Source organism: Sorex fumeus, unplaced genomic scaffold (assembly GCF_029834395.1).
Source record: "Sorex fumeus unplaced genomic scaffold, SorFum_2.1 ptg000037l, whole genome shotgun sequence".
In the NCBI taxonomy this organism is placed as follows: domain Eukaryota; kingdom Metazoa; phylum Chordata; class Mammalia; order Eulipotyphla; family Soricidae; genus Sorex; species Sorex fumeus.
The window spans coordinates 9,924,100-9,943,412 of record NW_026606094.1 but is presented as its reverse complement, the minus strand read 5'-3'; the positions used below and the strand labels follow the sequence as shown (position 1 = coordinate 9,943,412).

The window sequence follows — 19,313 nt, the reverse complement described above, 5'->3', positions numbered from 1 at the left end:
TGACCATGAACACAGAGTTCCCGGAATGGGTTTTCAGGTCTTCTCTCCTTGGCTAACTAGCAAGACTTCCTCTGCCCTTGCAAATATTATTTTGAAACTTCAATGGTGATGAAAATTTCTTGCTGTATAAAAGTATGAAACTAGGTGAAATAAATGAGCTGAAATAACAATCTGAAAAAGTATGAAATAAATAATGAAATATAAATTAATAGTGAGTTAAAAAGTATAAAACTAGTTAAAATTAGCAACAACCTGAAATTCATACAAATCTTATGTCTGGAAAATAAGATAATACTGTCCAACATCAATAGTATATTCATTTAAAAACCAATAATTTACATATATGATAAGTACTATTCTAAAGTCATTTTGTACATCATCTCACATAACTTTCCAACAACCTTTTAGGAAGATAGTATAATCATTCTATTTTTTTTTTCCCACGGGAAGAGTCTGGCAAGCTCCCCATGGCATATTTGATATGCCAAAAACAGTAAAGATAACAGTTCTCATTCCCCTGACCCTGAAAGAGCCTCCAATCATTGGAAAAAGACAAAGAAGAGGTTGCTAAAATCTCAGAGCTGGGAGGAATAGAGATGTTACTAGCGCCTGCTTAAGTAAATCATACAGTAATATATATATATATGTATATATATATATATTAATTGAATCACCATGAGATACACAGTTACAAAGCTGTTCATGGTCGGGTTCCAGAGTGATCATTTCCAACTTTCTTTGTCTCTATCCCAACTGTCTTCTCCCTTAACACTTGAGGCAGGCTTCTACCCATTGACCAATCCTCCTGGCCCTTATTTCTACTGTCCTTGGGCATTAGTCTTACATTATGTTTTTTGGTATAACTTTTGTCTATTGCTAGCAAACTTGGAAATATTAAATAATTTGCCTAAAGATATGTAGTTGGTAAGAGAGAAGTGATATAAATTCAGCTCAGATGGAATATAGAAACCAAATGTTCTTACATTATTTTTGAGGGGGACACATTTGACAGTACTCAGGTTCTACTTCTATCTTAATATTCAGGAATCATTCCCACAATGCTTGGGGGGGACCATCCATGTGGAGCTAGGGATCCAACCCAGGTCTTCTGCAGACAACACATGCACTGGTCTACATCTTCTTAACTTGGTATTTGTGATACATTACCCAAACCATTGGTAATGTGATAGGTTTATCTACTGATCTATGTTTTGTACATCAAACCAGTGTTAACGCCCTGAGTTTTATCTTGTTAAATCACCTATGATGGTCTTCTTTATATCTCTTCTAATTTCTTTGAGGTCAGAGGCTTTTAATTGTTTATCTCTATTATGTATTCAAGTATATAATATGCATTTAATCACAGTCACAGTCACAGTCCTCCCGTTGTTCATCGATTTGCTCGAGTGGGCCCAGTAACGTCTCCATCATGAGACTTCTTGTTACTGTGTTTGGCATATCGAGTACATCACAGGTAACTTGCCAGGCTCTGCCGTGCGGGCGAGATACTCTCAGTAGCTTGCCGGGCTCTCCGAGAGGGGCAGAGGAATCGAACTCGAGACAGCCATGTTGGCTGCATGCAATGCATGCAAGGCAAACACCCTACCGCTGTGCTATTACTCCAACCCATGCATTTAATATTAATTATTATTATAAGATATATAATATACATATTATACAATATACAAATCAATACAAAAAAAGAGGATTCTGCCTGTATAAAAGCAGGGATTTTTATTTTGGAATGTGACTTGCAATGCCGTATTTTGCAGATGATCCTTCAGGCTCTGGGCAGGATCTACAATCTAGGCTAGTTCCCCTACCGCCAACATTCACACACACACACACACACAAAACACACAAAACACTATGTTTCAGAGGGGACTGATTCTAGAACATTTAAGTTATTGTGAGAGAAACAGTAGAATGGACTAGAACTTTCAGCCACTAAACTCATCAAAACCTCTACATAACCAGGTTTGTACATCAGTGATGAAATAACTGAAATGAGATGATAATCTGAAAATACCTCAAAACACTGAGGGTAAATCACCACTCTCAAATTACAGATTAAAAAAATTGGTAGTGGAGTTCATGCCCAAATCAATCAGCTAATCAGTGGCTGAATAAATAGCAGTACTCCTACATAAAAAAATAAATAAATAAAAAATTGGTAAATGGGCTGGCTATGTGGCTGTGGAGGAACGCTGGCCTTGCAAGTGTAAAGTTCTAGTTTGATTTCCAGGAGTAAGCCCTGGGCACTGAATTGGGAGTAGTTCCTGAGCATCACTGGGTGTGACCCCAAAGCAGAAAAATTATTAAAAGATGAGCAAACATTTTTATTAGGATAGTTTCAGTTAAGAGTCACTGATGCATATAGAATTATAACAGACATCTTACAGTTACTTGCAGGTCTGAAATGAGAAACATTCATTGTGGCAGAAGCTCATCTTCCCTCTACCATGCCCCCCTTCCCCCCCCCCCCCCCCCACACCGGCCTCATCCTATTCATCTAACCCTAGACCTAATCCTACCTTTATAAAGTTTCTGTTTTATCTCACTGGTTATCCAGATACAATTACTACTTGATTAAATGAATTCTGCTTTGAAATTAAATTTAGTCAGTAGTAGATAGTAGAGAGATGTTGTTATAAGCAATTTTTTATATGACCACAACTAAAGAGCTTCCTTGGTTATGCATACTAGTAAAAGATGGAGAAGACATGTGGAAAATGAAATAGCATTCTTTTTGTGTTAGAATCTACTAGATATTAAAAAAAATAGTATGAGACTAGTATCCAAGGCCAGATTAAATCAGGGAGCAGGAAGACTGGTCAATGATTGGAATCTTGCCACAAGTATGTGTGTTGGGGCAAAGGAAGGAAAAGGGACCACTATGACAATAATAGTTTGAAATGATCACTCTGGACAAAAACTGAGTGTTGAAAGTAGGTAAAGGGATATACATGATAACCTTTCAATATCTTGTATTGCAAACCATAATGTCTAAAAGTGGAGGGAGGGGGGGAGAGAGAGAGAGCGAGAGGGAAAGAGAGAGAGGGAGAGGGGTGTCTGCCACCAAGGCAAGGGGAAGGCTGGAGAGAAACTGGGGACATTGGTGTGGGAAATGTACATTGGTAAAGGGACTAGTGTTGAAATATTGTATAACTGAAACCTAATCATGAACAATCTTCTAACTGTGTATCTCACTGTGATTCAATTAAAACATTAAAAAAAAAAGAATCCATCAGAAGCGGAATCAGGTCCAGATACTGATGTTCTTGTGAATGAACATATGTACTGATATGTGCATCTACACTGAGCGCCTCTCCCTTTCATGCAGCCTGGGACACAGGATGCTGGAGAGCGAGGAGAAATTGCAGAGATGCCTGCAATTTCCAAATTAATGCCAAACATCCTTGTTACCCACTGAGTGTCAATGAGAGTTGAACAATATTAGATTTAGAATATTTTAAGGTCCTTAAGGTTCTGCTATATATAATACTTAGCACCCCCCCTCCCCCCAAAAAAAAACCTCTTTGGTGCTGTTTCCTTGTAGGGAGACTCAGCATTTCATTTGCTTGGCCAGACCACAAGGAAAGGAAGAAAATGCCACAAGGGAAAAGACAGCTCCATTCTGGCACCATCAAGGTTCCCTTTTCACTGACATTCCCACTACAGTGATCAGCAGCCAGGGAATCATGGTAGGACATTAATTTCCAACACTCAAAACAGGGAAAACAATGGGGAGGGGGTTGTCCCTGGCAAATGCTTGCATCTGCCATCTGATTTGAGGCTTTACCCTATTCCTAAGCAGCTACGGACCTCAGGAAAGATGCTCCGGCTTCCTGGGTCTCAGTTTTGGCATCAGTAAAATAGTGCTAGTAAACAGGGTGGGTGAGGGGCAGCCCAGGGCTTCCCCATCCTCATTTCCAACCTCCCCATTTTGTCAAGTGAAGGATCAAATAGGCCCTGAGATTGATCACTGTCGAGCACTTTGCTAAGTTTTATGGAGACAGAGTCTAATCCCCAGAACGTGAAGCCAGCCTTAAAGGTTTTCTGGTAAGGAGCGGAAGTTTTCTTTCTCAAGAGGAAATAGAAATTCAGAAGGAAAGCCTGAGAGGAGAGGTCAAGAGCCCAGAGAGAGAGGGAAGGACAGTCTTCGGAGTAAGTTCCTGGCAAAAAAGCTGGAGGACATAAAACCTGCTTTACCGAGAAATTGCTGGAAGACAGGAACAACCTCTTAGCCCTGTAAAAGGAAGTTGCCACAGTGGAGAGAAGCAGAATGAAAAGAAAAGTTGCTGCCACAGGAACCACTTGAAGGTCCCGGGAGGCAGATTCATTAACCTTCAGCTAGCGGCAAGGCGCTCCTTCAAGGAGTGAAGAAACTCTCGCTCGAACATCCAGCAAAATAAAGATCAGGGTAGAGTGCAGCCCACCCAATCATTCTGGGAAACACTCTGGAATCTGACCAATATGTTCCCAACATTGTTCAGAGAGAAAGTTGGAACTTGAGGGGGAGGCAAACAACAACAACAAAAGACAACCAAAGCCCAAATATCAAAACCATCTGCCTGGCCTTTCCTGTAGGTGGCCAGGAGTGATTATGTATGCAATTGTTAGTAAGACACAAACACTCAAATAAAGACCTTTCAAAAATTGCCTGAATTCCAAGAAGAGGAAATAAGTTGCTATAAAATAAATTATAATGAAAATGGATTCTAAGCTTCATGAAGAGCTATTTCATCAATTGTACTCACCTCTCTTCCCTGAGGGATTCCAAGAATTTGGAAGCATTGTGGGATGAAAAAATGCCACAGTGTTAAAAGCATTTTCAAAAAAAAACCATGATAATAGTATTATATTTCTGCCACAGGAGAGTGATAGGTATGAACTAAAACTATATCTGCTTAATTATTGCAAGCAAATTTGGTGGATTAAAAAATAAATGATACAATCAAATTGAGCTTATATTTCTATCAAGTATTTAGTGATTTCATAGAGTAACATTAATTATACTTGAAAGACAGGAACTTATTCTTTTTTAGTATAAGATAATTAAATGTTCCTTTTATGAAATATATGGGAATACAAGATGTGTCTCAGGTGAACATATACTGCAACTGAATAACCAGTCAGATATTTTTTTAATTTAAAAAGGTCTCATAATCTGATGATAATACCTTTTTAACAAAAGACAAAGACTAAAGATACATAAATTTTATCATATCATTTTCATTGTAACATAGCAGAAGTAGTAGCATAGAAAAAATTCTCAAGGGAATTCATTTCAAATTATTGAAGCAGCTGTTTCTTCAGTTTAAAATAAAATATCCATAACAAGTTCACACATGACAGATGCAAGGTAAAAACTAGATTCCACAGTGTGAGGTAAAAGCAGATGTTTTGAATGATCATATTTATAACCAGATACAATAAATCTTTGTTACTGATGGTATAGATTCATGAATACTCTTTTCCAAAAATTTGCTTACAATGTACTTCCTGTAGGTTTTTTCTATTTTTAAAACCTATGTTTTATTAGAGATAAATATTCTATAAGTGCTTATGTGCCTGGAACTCTTATCCTGGCTCATTTCTTTCACTTCCCCAAATTCAAAAACCTGTTAGGGCACTGAAAATTTGACATTTATTTATTCCTACACCCCTTTACTACACAGTTTAAAGTCAGAAAACTCTTTAAGTTTTAAAACATACTCATAATTTCTTAAAGTAGAGACACTTTTTAATTCTCAGAATAAGCACTATGTATGTTGAAATATCCTCCTCTGTATCTTCAGCGAATGTTAATACATAATGAGGCTTTTATGTATTTTTAAAGTCAGAAATTTCTTTAATTTTAAAATTAAATTTTAAAATTTCTAAATTTTATTCTGTTAAAGCACTATGATTCACAAAATTATTTATGGTTGGGTTTGAAACTGTTTTAATGAGGCTTTTAAAGACCTGGAGCATACTATAAACAATGGACATTTAGTGAACATTCAAAGTTTGAAAGGCTGGGTGATCAACTGCCTAGTTATGAATGACTCAAAATGATTTTATAATCTTAAGAGTTTATTGCTGCTTTTCCCCTTCTGAAAACAGATAACTGGCATTTCTAAAAGAAAGTAATGATGGCATGGGGGAAAGTCAAGTAATCTGGCCTCATAAGATGGGTTCATGTTTCTCTGTTTTCTTTTTTTTTCTTTTTGGGTCACACCTGGCGATGCACAGGGGTTACTCCTGGCTCTGCACTCAGGAGTTACTCCTGGCAGTGCTCAGGGGACCATATGGGATGTTGGGAATTGAACCCGGGTCGGCAATGTGCAAGGCAAATGCCCTACCCATTGTGCTATCTCTCTAGCCCCAAGATAGGTTCATGTTTCACTTTGCTTCTGATTAGATGCACATCTTCGGCGCACCCACTATGCTTGCTCATGTGACTCAAGCATGATTACTGTTAGGAATGGGTTTTAGTTATGCACACATGTAAGGGGTTACACTTCCAGGAAATGCACATCTGTTTTCAGTTTTCTCCAGGTGAGGGGGAAGATATGTATCCAAGTCTGTGGGTGGTCACTTTCTTAGTGTTGCTCCGATTGTGCCAAAGCCTTATATATAGCTCTATATCCATGAAAACAAGTCACCTCTGCATGATGCTCTTCATTCTGCTGTAAGACTTCTATACAGAGCTCTGCTAGATGAAGAACCTCTTCCAGTTTTCTAGAAGGTGATGCCTGGTTCATGGTCTCTATATTGAAAAAAATAGCAATAATGTTACCTTGAAAATTCAAAAGTCATATGCTTTCATGCATAATAGTGGAATTGTGGTGTTGAATTAAAATGAGAAAGCAGATTTCTGAGAAGTAGGAGAGGCAAGAAATAATGATACATCCTTTAACAAAACAGTTCACCAGACAGACAGAGCTATTTTGCCTACAAAGCAATCACAGGAAGCTGCAAGTGCTTTGCCATTTTACATATAAAAGCTAACAGGTGCATCAGCACATTAGATGCTCAACTTCTGCAACAAACAAGATATAGTTCTCCTCAAGGTCAGAAACACAATGAGAGCAGATACCACAGTCCTTTACTTCTCTCTGTATTGTATTTTCAATATAATACCATTCTCGCCAGATGAGTCATCCCTGGCATTAGCAAAAAACATGCTGTTTGGGGTTGCTATTTACATTCTCAGTTGGAAATGTCTGTAGTTCATGTGGGTTTTAAATTCAGGAAGTACAAAATCAACTAAAACAACTCTGAGAGTCTGCAGTGATTTCCTCCTCACTTCCCTGATCCACACTCACTCTACCTCCCAACCCCAAACTGGGAAGATGTGGGAAGTTACTCTAGAGCTGAAGATCTTTTCAGAATAAAGGCAAGCTGGTATGGAAAGAAAGGTAGGTTATATAACTAGCTGCAATTCAGCAACCAAGAATGCAAAGTAGTAAATTTCAGAGAGACAGAATCTTGCAGAAACTGGAGGTGCCCTCTTAGTTTTAATGTGCAAGGAGGCTGTGTCAAAATTGAACATATGGTTTTTAATACGAACTTCAGGGTAAACATTCTCAGATTCATGAGGCTGCTAGGGAGAGATTTTTTAATTTTTAATTTTTTAAAGTTTTAATTTTTAGGAAAACTATTTTTTGTCATGTCTAAGGAATCACCATTCAATATATTTTCCTTCCTAACTTCAGTCCTTAGTTTGGAGGAGCTGCTTCCCTTTGCTTTTAATTTGTTCCCAAGAGACATCAATGATGCAGTGAAATGTTGTTTAGGTTGGAGTCTGTCCATTCAACATCTTCTGAAAGCTTATACCGCCCCCCCCCCCCACCAGTCCATCCACCATCTTGGTATGAATTCGGTAAGATTTCCTTGCAGCCAGGAAATACACTGCTTATCTTTTATAGGGAATCACAGAGTACACTGATTTTTTTCCAGGAAAACTAGTGTGCCAAATACTGCATGGCTAAGTGTGCCTATAAATGGGAAATTGGTGGCAGTACAATATGTCCTGATTTTAAATAACTCAACGCCAAAGATCACTGTTGTAAATTTACTGTGATATCAGATCTTTCTGATCTTCCATAAACATGTCAACATTATCTAGGGTGAAATCTGCCTAAGCCAAAGTTAGGCTGCTCATTTGGGGAGAAGCTCAGGTTATTCCTGAAGACAACTCCCAAAGGAAAGCTTGGAAACCATGTAAAACAAATACAGCAGTGGCACCGGATGGAGATTTAGAGATGGAACCTCTTGGAAGGTTAAAGCAGGGCTGGAATCAAGTACTACAGGAGCAGGAATTTCTGGAAATGTCTGATACAGATGTGGTATTGTTAAGAAGAAGGTGTTGGTGATGGTTATGAATATTGCCATATATTGGAAGTCCTTTGGGTGTCACACAGCACTTCCTGTGCTGTCTTACTAATTTTCTTAAGAGCTTTAAGCCATTTGGATTTTCTAGCCACATAACTCATAGCGAAGGACATAGGCATGGAGAGATGAAATCCAGTGGGTAATAAGTAATGAAAAAGGTGATAACTGAACTTAAAGGTGAGCTCTTACCATGGAGCCTTGTTCTTAATGGCCAGAGGACAAATATTCTGGGGAGGAAATGAGGAATGAACCTGAGGCAGGTTATAAGTAACAGAAAGTTGACTAGGTAAATTTTTCCTATAGAAACTTGGGATTACATTATAACCCATTGGAGATAAGTCTATCCTACAGTTACATGAGAAAGTTTTCTCTGCTAAGAAAGCCTGTTTAATAGTAAGGCTTCAGAATAAATTAATTTCTGGAGAATCTATTGAATGGTTGTCCAGAACACAGATAAGGGATAATGTATCTCTCTACAGATTCTGAGGTTGGGTTAAGTGTTCATGAACTGTGGTAAGATGTTACTGGGAATGGAAAAAAAGAGATGTGGGGATACTCTGAAGAAAGACTTTGCAGGTCGTTGTGAATAACCAGAAAGTGAAAGATAGAAGAATGATTTTGAGGTTTGAAGACTGTTCAGAGAATGAAGGTATGTGAAGATGAAACCCAGTCTAATTTTGAACTTATAACCCTATATGCATAACTTAGTCTAAATAAGAAAGAAAATTATGCACCATGAACTTTGCCCACACAAGAGTTAGGATACCTGGGTCTCTGCCTGAGGGGGAAAATAGTCATCAGTCAAGACTTAATTCAAGATTATATTAAAGGTGTGACCATCTCAAAGTTATGGGCTGAAAAAGTTGTCCCTCTTCCTGAGAACTGCCTGGAACAGTCTTACAGACCTGGTAGTTGACTGCACAAATCAAAAAAATTGGGTCTTATCCTGGGCTATTAAATACCTTCTACAGGCTTCAGAACATTAAAAGTATGTCACATTTACTGAGAAAGGCAGTATGTATAATTCAGGGGAGAAAAGATGTCAAAAATAGAATCAATACCAATTTATTTAACTTTGTGTGGAATTGCAAGCAGTTCTTTTGTCACTAATGTGCAAACGCTGGGGAGGACAGAAAACCTCTCAATGCTTCACAGCCCTCGTCTGAGAATACTGCTCAAATAACTGAAGACTTTTCATGGAAAAAGATTCCATAGTAATTTTTAATCTCTAGTAAATGGCAATTTTTATCAAGTACACTATATATTCCATCATTTATATATCTGCAGTTTAAGGACACTAAAATCAGTTGAAGATTCTTAACTCAAGGGTCTAAAGGAGGTGGGTTTTTCTTTATTTTGCTTTTAGGCTATCCCCAGCAGGGCTAAGGGGCTCCATCTCACATGGTGCTGAGGATGCTCCCTGATATATGGGGTGGGGGGGGTGGTCGGGGGACCATGCAATGCCGGATCTAGCCTGGGGCTACCATATGCAAAGCATGCCCTCCAGTTCCTTGAACTATCTCACTATCTCCCTGGTCCCACAAAAAAAAAAAAAGGAATCTCTGAATTTCAAATTTCTTAAAATTATATGCTCAATTTTGTATACAGAGGTAGTTAGGTGATTAAAGGATCAGCATGTTCAGATTCTCAAAGTATTTTTTTTTTTTTTGCTTTTTGGGTCATACCCGGCATTGCATAAGGGTTACTCCTGGCTCATGCACTCAGGAATTACTCCTGGTGGTGCTTGGGGGACCATCTGGGATGCTGGGAATTGAACCGAGGTTGGCTGAGTGCAAGGCAAACACCCTACCCACTGTGCTATTGCTCCAGCCCCTCACAGTATTTTTATAAGTCAAACAAATGAGAAGAATCACTGAACTATATAACTTCTAGTATTACTTAGAGCTGAGATTTCTATGAGTTCTTTATATTGAATTGTATTACTTCAACTTTACATATCTATTTATATTTTTATAACAAAAGGGATATCTAATAGTATTTATAATAGGAAAGGAAATTATTTTTTCTCATACTTCAGTACATCATTTACTGAACCTGATAATCATTAGATATGTTAGAAAATCATGAAAAGATTAAAAGAGTTATCCATGCTATTTAGATAGCGTTAAAACCTTACCTCTGAAAAAAATAGTGACAATACAATGGCAAATGATTTTTCAATTTCAACTTTGTGAACAGGAATAACATACATGTACCCTCTATTGAATACATGTACTCAACAGAAACTTTTGAAATAGCTGGAAGTTTGAGGAGTTTATAAAGTCACCTTATCCTTGGTCTCAAGTATGCAATAATGGAAAGTAACAAAAATCTCAAAACTTGGTTCTGTTTACATCTGAATATAGCAAAACCAGCTTTTTCATTTGACATTTTAAAAATTCCAAGAATACTTTGTGACCTACTGAATCCTTTTTTTAAAGTTTTTAAATTTTTTTTCTTTCTTTTTTTTTTTTTACAGTTGTAGATTTACAATTTTTTGTACTTGGGTTTCGATTATACAATGATCAGATACCCATCCCTCCACCAGTGCCCATTTTCCACCACCATGGATAATATCCCCCCACCCCCATCCCCCCATCCCCCCATACCCCCCTGCCTCTGTGGCAGGGCAATCCCCTGTGTTCTCTCTCTCCTTTTGGGTGTTGTGGCTGCAAAAGAGGCATTGAGTGGCAAACATGTTCAGTCCATAGTCTACTTTCGACATGCATCTCCCCTCCTGGTAGGATCCTCCAAACACCCTTTATTTGGTGCTCCCTTCTCTATCTGAACTGCCCTTTCCTCTAGGATACCCGGCTGGCCTCTAAGTTATGGAGTAATCCTTCTGGTGCTGATCTCAGCTATTCTTGGGTATTAATCTCATACTTTGTTACTTTATATCGCCCGTCCCGCGCAGATCAGGGGTTCAAAATCAAGTGACCTACTGAATCTTAAAAAAATAGTCTAAAATATTTTATTATTTCTAAATTAGACTTATCGAGAGAATTGAAACTTTTACTTGAACATAATAGCCACTCTAATACTTTAAATAAATAGCATCTTTATCAAGTACACTATGTAGGTCATTTCTGGTTGTCACCCATTTGACTATAGTCCAAAAGTTTAATGCATTCAACAGTCAGAAAACTACGAGTAACAAGATTAAAGCTCCATTAAAATTCTGAACACAGAATATCTTAAGATTCTTCTCAAAATGTTCACTTTAACTCTTGAATAACATTCCTACAACAATACAGATGTCTATATTCTTCAAGTTTCAAAGCAAGATGCTGACTCTTGCAAAACATTTCAAATAGTGACATTTAAAACAAAAATTCCTTAAGTATACAGTCTTTTTTTTAAAAAAAAATTCTCAATGGAAGACTGTTGGAAATAATCTGCTTCTTTGAGAAATATTTTTACTTTTCTATGAAAACAATCCTTGCTACCTTGAAGCAATATCGTTTAAATATATCTCTATTCTATAGACCGAACATGATGGCCACTCAATACCTCTATTGCAAACTATAAGACCCTGAAGGAAAGAGTGAGCAAAAGGGAATGCCTCCCACAGAGGTGAGGGGGAATGGGATGGTGGGGGGCGGGGGTCTGGGGGTGGGAGGGCTACTAGGATCATAGGTAGTAGAGAATGGGCACTGGTGGAGGGATGGATACTGGATCATTGTATAACTGAAACCCAAGCAGGAAAGTCTACAACTGTACCTCATGGTGTTTCACTGAAAAAAAAAAAGAAAAAAGTCTATAACAGAAAGCTATCTCACTGGCGAAAGAGAAAGAAAGACTAAGTAAGAATATAGTTGGACTCTTTTGCTTTGGTCAGCTTTAATTTTCCCTGCTTTAGAGAAAGGAACATGTCTAGCACACTCACCTTCGGTGCCCCTCTTCCTGCCATTTCTGTCAATATAGTATTGTATATAATACTTTTGGTGAAGGTTATAAAGGGACATGGGTAGATCAGTAGGCTGACTTTCCCCCTGTGAGATAGGATATGCAGAAATGTAAAACATATCCTATCTTCTAAAAATATTGCAATAACACTAGTTTATAATGTCGCAAAACTTCCACACATACAACAATTTAAGTTGACTTCTATAGACCCTACGTCAGGCTCCACAAAATCTTATTTCCATCCTCCTCCAGCCAATTAACTTCTTTACTAATTTCACGGGCTGGAGCAACAGCACAGCAGTAGGGCATTTGCCTTACAAGCGGCCAACATGGCCGACCCGAGTTCGATTCCTTCGTCCCTCTTGGAGAGCCCGGCAAGCTACCGAGAGTATCTCGCCCACACAGCAGAGCCTGGCAAGCTACCCGTGACGTATTGGATATGCCAAACACAGTAACAACAAGTCTCATGATGGAGATGTTACTGGGCCTGCTCGAACAAATCGATGAACAACGGGAGGACCGTGACCATGACTAATTTCACTAGCTCCATAACATTTTCCCCTATGAAAACCACCAATATATTCTCTGTATATAAAAGTCTGTGTTTTTTTTATTTTGTGTTTTCATTTCTTTTTTTTTATGAACTTAACCTGGAACAGACTGTCTCTGTACTTGAAGCTAAACAAAGAAGTGAAATTCAGTTGGTGTTAGGTTGAAGGTCTATGGAGTCAATCTCACAACAGCACTACCTGCCTTGTCTCCCCTTTATATCTGGGTCAGGATGACCTGCTAGAGTGTGTTAACAGAAAACCCCTGTATCTGGATTCAAATTTCTTGCTTAGTTCTTCAGCATCCTCAGGTTCTGTTGCCCTAAAATGATTCATCTAATGCCTACTGCGTATTAGTTACTGTACTAATGACTGAGGGAATACAACAACAGATACAATATCAATTGTCTTCAAAGATTTCATGCATTTTTCTCTAGCCAAATGATGAAATTCTAAGATAGGGGGTATATAACATCCAAGTTTGATCAGTATGAGGAGGTGAGGTAATAAAGGTTTGTTAATGAAACATCTTCACTTTCTAAGATAAGGGTTGTTTGCTTGCAAGAAATTGAAACAATGCCACACTAAGAGAACAACTTTAAATTGCTCATGTTTAACACAAGGTATTACTCAAAATGAAATGAATATTTCAGTGAAGGTTTGTTTCAGCTCATAAAATTTAGAACAGAGGACAAGCAGCAGTCTGATAACAATGTTCTCTGCTACTTTTTCTCGCCCATCAAGAAAAACTCATTCTTCTGTTACCTTCCCTTTCTAGGGTGAGGAGAATATCATGATTATTTCTATCATTTATACCACTGAGGTGAGATGCTTGTAAGACTTTTGAAATGAATGCGGGCTATAGCTGTAGGGAAAAAAGAAAAATAAAAGAGGAAGAGAAGAATGAACATTCTCCAGGGAAAAGGAGTTAAAGGAAGGACAACAGTTTGGAACAAGTTGGGAGATTAAAGGAGTCACCTGGGACATTGTCTGGGGAACCAAGCAGTAAGGCTTTGCTTTACATGGTTTAAAAGAAGAAGGAATTTGGCCAAGGGATTGTTTCCATCGAAACCTCAAAGGCAGTCTAGTAGCCAACACTACCAGCACCCTCTCAGTAGATCACTGTTGGGTAAAATTATCTATGCCCTACAGAGAAATTGTGAAATCAACCTCTCCATCCCCTTGAGCCTCTTTTCACAAAAGTAGGGGTTTATTCTTTGAGTTTCTTTACCCTACAAAAACAAAACACACAGTGCACACACACACAGAGCACATAAATGATTTGTCCCAAGTAAAGGTCAGAGAGGGTACCATTTGTACTACCTTTCTAGGAAGAGATGACTAATTATATTCATGAGCTTCTTTAGTCCAGCCTGACCTGCTCATGGTATTTCTATCAATTCATTAGTCTGTTTAAATTAGAATATTGACTACATATTTCAGAAAAGTTTTTCTACTCTGCATGACCTAGACAAAGAATCCATTAAAAATATGTATTTTATTAAGATATTTAAAGCATGATTTTTATGTTTCTGTAGTAAGTGATACAGTCAGAAACGAGCACAAAGAGGCTCGTGGGAACCCTAATCCTGACCAGAGCTCAAAACTCAAGGGGCTTCTCTTTCCCAAAGGGGAAGGAAGGGAGGAGATCATATACCTATTTTCCCAGTAAACAAACAACCCCTCCTTCCTCCAAACCTATCTACTACTTCAGAGCTTGTGACTAAATGAGAGATTTAAACAGGGACATTTTTCTCCAACTTAGTCCCTACACATATATAACTTGTTGGCTTAGAAGACTGCTTCAAAAATAGGAGAGAGGTGGTTTCTAAAATGAAAAATATCTCACTTCTTAACTCTTTAAGGTCAACTTGACCTGTATTTTTTCCCAGTTTGTGATTCCCCAAGATCTGACATGAGAATGCCCAATGAATTCTCTATCAGTTTGTTGGATACAACCTCATTCTATTACAGTTTAATGGGGATTAGGCTATATATTGCCTTCATCAATGAAAGGTGTATTACAGATTGTAGACCTCAACTTCAATGTGCTCGGAAACCACTGAGAGAACTTTATAAAACACAAGACTGTTTGGCATCACTCCCAGAGTGTTATATGTGGAACCCAAGAATTCACATTTCTGAAAATATCCCAAATGATATTGATGAGGGTGATTTGTACTATGGGGAATGTACAACAAGAACTACTACTGTTAATGAAAAACAAAATGAAAACTAAAAATGTTTAAACTATGGATTATTCCTCTTCTACCTGAAATTCAATTACATCTTTACATAAGCTTCATTTTAGAAAAAAGGGGATAACTTTTTCTACAGAATCTGAATACATTTTATGATTTGGTAATGTCATCTAAGGTAGGATCATGTACATATTTGGACAATCCTTGCATGAATGAAAATAAGCAATCTATGGTGTTGTTTCCCTAGAGCAGTTAAACATCCTCAGGAATACTAATGCCACAGATGTTTGAAAACAATAGGTCTGTGGCCTCTTAATTTCAAAGCTCCCATTGGGGCCAACTCATTTAATGACCCTGTCATTTAAAGCAAGAGTTCCCATTAATACTTCCTTGGATTAACCATGCTAATGATATAGTGCTTTGTAATAATTGTCCTGTTGTCACAGTTACATTAACTATTTTACTAGGATTATCTTCCACATCAATAAATTCATTTTAAACAAATGGTCAACTGTAGAACAAAGGAAAACTGGCCACAGGAGTATAGGCCTGTGGAAACAAGACTGATAAGCTGAGCAACCTCCAAAAGCCACAAGGTAAGTGAATGATAGACCACAAGAAGCCAAATCCATGTGAAAGAATGTTGGCGACACTTGTGAGACTTTTTAAGAAGAAAAGATGAGGCATATTCTCCTGCTACAGTCTTTAAAGATGGATGGATGAATAAAAACAACAAAAAAATATCACTAGGATACACATATACAATTTAATATTTGACTTGATACTTGTCACTGGCTTTTTGAGTGATGTGACTTTTAAGTGTGGATTGAAATAGTGGCTTTGGTTTGAGTTTTATTAAAGTTGTCATTTTTGTTATTGAGAAAAGTGGACTTTTAGATTTGTGAAGTAGAAAGACCTAAAATTTGAGGGGGAATCAACTACAACAACAACAACAGTAAAACTCCTCACAGTGTTTTCACCTATATCACTCCGAGGAACTGAAATTGAAGAATGTTTCCTATAGCATAGTATAACATATAGCTCTGGCCAGAATGATGATGCAGAATTATAATGACAGCATACTGCTTTTTTGCAGGGAACTTTACTACTTAGTTGTACAACAGACATTTTTTTCAAGATGGGTCTTTAGAAATTATATACATATCATGTGCATATACACAAATATGTATGCATGAGTAGATATTTAGCAGCTCAGCAGCTGAAACTGATAAAGGATATCTTCCCTTTGTTTTTTATATACAGATAATATCCACTTCCTTTCATTATAATTATTCAGAAACTGAAAACTCGAAGAATCTTAATTTTTGAAATTACCATGAAAAACCTAAATCATCCTATTCCTACAGTTTTCATGTCCTGGGTCTGCTGGCCACCTTGATTGTGTAAGATGTTCTGATGCCTTAGGGATATTTTATATGTTTTCCTCTTGAATAACAATAATAAAAAATATAGCATTATGAATGCTTCAATTAGGCCTTTTTAATTTAGTGCCTGAAGCTAGATGGCCACTTAGTACAGCTTAGGAGTAATGAACACTTTTCAGTTTCAATAACTATTAATCTGTCTAGACTGCAAAGTACTTACAAACGCTGTTGAGAAATGGAGAGGTGAAAATCTGTCAGTTTGCATTACTCTGGTTTTGTCCAACTGGAAAAGACTTTTAATACACCTAAACTACTAGGATTAACAAGGTGCTGCAGTAGTCACACTGCATGTCACTTGGTTTACCTGTTGACACTCTGGTAAATAAACAAGGGGTCATCAATCAGTTGGTTTCAAGTTCTGGATTTCCAGAATGATACACTCTGAGAAACGGGTCACAAGAGGAAGAAAGCTTGCTATTTAAAGTCTGTATTTATCTGCGAGCCGCATTCCATATTAAAGATGAAAGCAAATACATGACACACCGTCAAGTGAGCTGAGTAAACTGACATTCTTTCTGAGACCTTTTAGGGAACAGGTGTTGAACACTTGTAATGAGATTTCCATGCATCTTCAGAGGAAGGAGATATGATTCTGGCAAGAGCTGTTCAGAGTGTTAGAGATCACGGCCAAGGGAATGAATCTCAGTAAGGAGCACAGCAAAGGAGATGTCACATATTCTGTTTTCTCAGGAGGAGCTAGTTTCTTCACTAAGAATTGTTAGAAAAGCAAATAATCATCAAAGAGAAGCTTTAGGAAAATCTTAAAAATTTCCTGATCCTGGGATATATACAATTCATGTCTACTGGTGTAATTTATTATTTTATGAATCTTGTTTTCTTGTGAGACAATGTGATTCATGGAGTTTTCATAACATCACTTCAGAATCTATCAAGTATTTTTTTAAGGCATAAATGCCACTGGCAATTCTTGTGAAAAAAATAAAGTAAAATGTAACAGGCATTTCTTTTTGTTGTTGTTGTTTTTTGGATAACACCTGGTGATGCTCTGGGCTTACTCCTGGCTCTGTGCTCAGGAACACTATAAGTATTGCTAAAGGAATTATATGTGGTGCTGAGGACAGAACCTGAGTTGGCCATGTACAAGGTAAGTATCTTAATGTTCATACTATCTTGCAGGTCCTGCAACATGTTTTAGATGTTTTATATGAAACTTTATTTGAGATCGAATAAAGATGCTTCATATGATTTCAATCTTCAGAAACATAAAAATTAAAAAGGTAACCTGCCGGATAGGTTAAAATATTTGCAACCCATATTTGCAAGGGGTGACTATTTAAAATTTATACAGAATAAAATTGTAAATAAACCTTAACAACAACAAATGAGCTCACTGATAACTGGGTAGAGGATCTGAACAGACAACTTTCTGAAGAGGACATACAAATGTCCTCGTACAAGCACAAGAAAAAAAAAACAACCGTCTATCACTGCCTCATAAAGGAAAGGCAAATCAAATCCACAATGAGGTATCATCTCACACTTGCAAAAATGGCTTATATCATGGAAGACATACAAGTGTTGATGATGGTATGTGGAAATGGGAACACCATGAAGTCCTTGTGTAAATACAAACCAGATAGCCATATTATAAAAAGTCCCCCCCCCCAAACTTAAGAATGGAAATTCCATATGATTTGAGCATTTCACTTCTGGGCATTTACTTGAAGAGTGCGAAAACACTTACTATGTACCTCTATGCTCATTGCAGCATTATTTTCATTACAGGCCAAGATATGGAAGTAGCTTCAATGTCCATTAGCAACAAACAGAGAAGCTGTGGTGTATATATTCATAATTCAATACTACCCAATTATGAAAATAATAAAATCTTGCCATTTATGGAAACAAGGATGCAACCTAGAAGGTGGCATGCTAAGCTGAATCTCAGAGAAAAACAAATAATGTATAAGTTCACTCACTTGTGGGTGATAAAGAAACAAATGAACAAAGCAATATAAACTCCTAAAATATAGGAATAAATGGTTACCAGAGGGAAAAGGAGAAGGGAAGAATTGGGAAAATTGTAAGGTATTGAATGAAAGTTATATTTTAGGTGGTGACCATTAATTAATATAATAAACAGGTATCCAATCATAATGCACCTCAATCCTCTATATTTTATTTTTTTTCCTCATTTACTTTTTTTTGCCACACCAGATAGTCCTCGGGGCTTGCTTCTGGCTCTGTGCTCAGGAATCAATCCTTGCAGGACTCCAGAAACCTCTGGAATGCTGGGGATAAAATCTCCTGCAAGGTATATGCTCAACCCACTCCTACTGCACTGACTCTCCTCATTTTTTTAACAGTCAATTTTTATTGCAATAATACATAAATACATGGTTATAATAGTGTTAGTGTTTATGGTACTTATGTACAAAGTTACTGCACACGGTGTACCTCATTCAGAATTATTGCTCCACACCATGAACCAGCTAGCTAGAAAATACAAAGGAAAACAAGCTGCTTTTAAGCTTTCAAGCTGAAGCATCTTCCCCCTCCAACTCCCTACAAAGAATACAGACAAGGACATGATTGTCATCTTAAACTTTCAAGCCCAAACAACTAGATCCCTGAGGAGTATAGCCTTTCTGAAAGACAAGAAACTAACTCATTTGTAGAACTTAAATAGGGAAAGAATTTTAATTGATCATAAGAAAAGTTTTTAAGGGGAAGGTTTGAGAAATCACTCAATGAGGTGAGGATGTGATTTGCATATGGGAGGCTAGGGTTCATTTCCCAGCACCCCATGGTCACCTGAGCACTGCCAGATATGGCATCAAAACTTAAAAAGCAAACATTTTGAATTTCTT

At 37.5% G+C, this 19,313-nt stretch overlaps 1 protein-coding gene across 8 annotated transcripts in view; it reads right to left on the bottom strand.

Moving 5' to 3' along the window:
- The window catches only part of CADPS2 (calcium dependent secretion activator 2), a 546,904-nt gene that overhangs the window by 86,984 nt on the left and 440,607 nt on the right, over positions 1 to 19,313 (bottom strand). For all 8 annotated transcript variants that reach the window (XM_056118152.1, XM_056118156.1, XM_056118154.1 and 5 more), the window contains one exon: positions 6,651 to 6,754. In XM_056118152.1, coding sequence (XP_055974127.1) covers positions 6,651 to 6,754 — 104 coding nt within the window. The remainder of the gene's footprint in view (positions 1 to 6,650; positions 6,755 to 19,313) is intronic.